Consider the following 1,780-nt stretch of genomic DNA (forward strand, 5'->3'; position numbering starts at 1 on the left):
GTTTTATTAAGTAAAGAACTTGTGTCGTTTAAGTTTCGTCGGAACGAAGTTACGGAAAATCAATTAACAAACGGAGACGTAACAGTACAATATTGTTCATTCTAATCTTTGGATATGTGTGTGTTGCCTAATAAATCAACAATACAGACATTAATACCATTGATATCGAATATAAAAATGCGCCATCTAGTTTTCAAAATGGAAATTTATTCTTAGTTTTTTTTGTAATTGAACAGATAATTACTCGCTTTTTTAAATTAACTAAAAGGGTTTAAAGTGTAGTATTTCAGAACAATTAAGAAGAGCCTCAAATATGACGTTTTTACTACCGTGTAGTATAACAGAGCAGAACATTCACTCGTTATTAACCCCCTCTACCATTTCCTACCATAAAGATGGTGCCTTAAGCATTGGAATAATGAGAGCGCTTTATGTGCACTGCAGAAGTTATCAGTGAATTACAGTGTAATTGTTTTAGTATTTTGTTGTTATTACATCAGTCGAGCAAGCTGATTATTAAAAGCTTTTATGTAACATGAAAAATGAAACTTTTATCTGTTCAGAGAACCCAATATATTTAATGTTTAAGTACACTCGGTTGAGAAATGAAACATCTGTACAGAGAACCCAATATATTTAAAGTTTAAATACCTTCGGTTGAGAAATGAAACATCTGTTCAGAGAACCCAATATATTTAATGTGTAAATACCTTCGGTTGAGAAATGAAACATCTGTTCAGAGAACCCAATATATTTATTGTGTAAATACCTTCGGTTGAGAAATGAAACATCTGTTCAGAGAACCCAATATATTTAATGTTTAAATACCCTAAATAAAAGGAGGACACATTAGACTGCCAGAACATTTTCAAAGAAGATAGGGTTATATTTTTCAGGGATTTAAGTAATCCAGGGATTAGAGTAGACACGAATTATTATACTCAGCTCCAGGACCCTTTGACTTATACTGTATATGTTAACATAATTGTTTTTGTTTTTTGTCTCGTGTTATTTTATATTCACTTTTATGTTATTTCAGAGACGCTGTAATAGTATCTACGAGCAACGTACTGACCAGTATTTTTGCTGGTTTTGTTATATTCTCTGTTATTGGTTACTTGGCTCATGAGCTCAACGTAGACGTCGAGCACGTGGTGAATCAGGGTGCTGGTCTGGCGTTCATTGTGTATCCAGAGGTTGTCGCACGATTGCCAATTGCACCTTTATGGGCATTTTTGTTTTTTATCATGTTGTTAACCCTAGGACTTGACAGCCAGGTACGCTATTAATTTATGTATCTCGTTAATAAACGTTTTTAAGATAAATGTATTCTTGTCAGCCATAGAAAAGGCACTTCACATTTATAAAGAAAACTGGGTATCTACAACCGATATGCATTACCTTCGCAAAAAGACATTAACACCATAGTGCGATGCTGTATATCTCTACGTATTTGTTGCGGTGAATTAACCCACTTTTCGTTAGATACTCCCTCAAGAACACGTTGTGAACTTACTACGATTCAAAAATTAGTAAGCTCCAATCATTTATTATTGAGCTTCTTTAAAAAAATTAAAAAGTCAGTTGGACAGAATTTTTGTTTCACAGCATGCACGTTATAGATATTGTGACACTACACACTACAACAACAACTGACTCCATGTGAAATATGCACAGTATCAAACTGAGAAAATTAATTTACCTAAAATCTTCAAAATTTATTTCGTTATAAAACGGGCATGTTTATTAAACTTAACTTATTCAACCATCCTACAACCAT

The 1,780-nt window shown here is 33.1% G+C and overlaps 1 protein-coding gene across 1 annotated transcript in view; it reads left to right on the forward strand.

Moving 5' to 3' along the window:
• LOC106475551 (sodium- and chloride-dependent glycine transporter 2-like) overlaps positions 1–1,277 on the forward strand; it is a gene marked incomplete at its 3' end in the record, with an annotated part of 28,982 nt that extends 27,705 nt beyond the window's left edge. Inside the window, exon 9 of the mRNA XM_013936229.2 lies at positions 1,040–1,277. Within this exon, the coding sequence (XP_013791683.1) occupies positions 1,040–1,277 (238 nt within the window). The remainder of the gene's footprint in view (positions 1–1,039) is intronic.
• Positions 1,278–1,780: the final 503 nt, after the last annotated feature.

The sequence above is a fragment of the Limulus polyphemus genome, unplaced genomic scaffold (genome assembly GCF_000517525.1).
Source record: "Limulus polyphemus unplaced genomic scaffold, Limulus_polyphemus-2.1.2 Scaffold8790, whole genome shotgun sequence".
In the NCBI taxonomy this organism is placed as follows: Eukaryota; Metazoa; Arthropoda; class Merostomata; order Xiphosura; family Limulidae; genus Limulus; species Limulus polyphemus.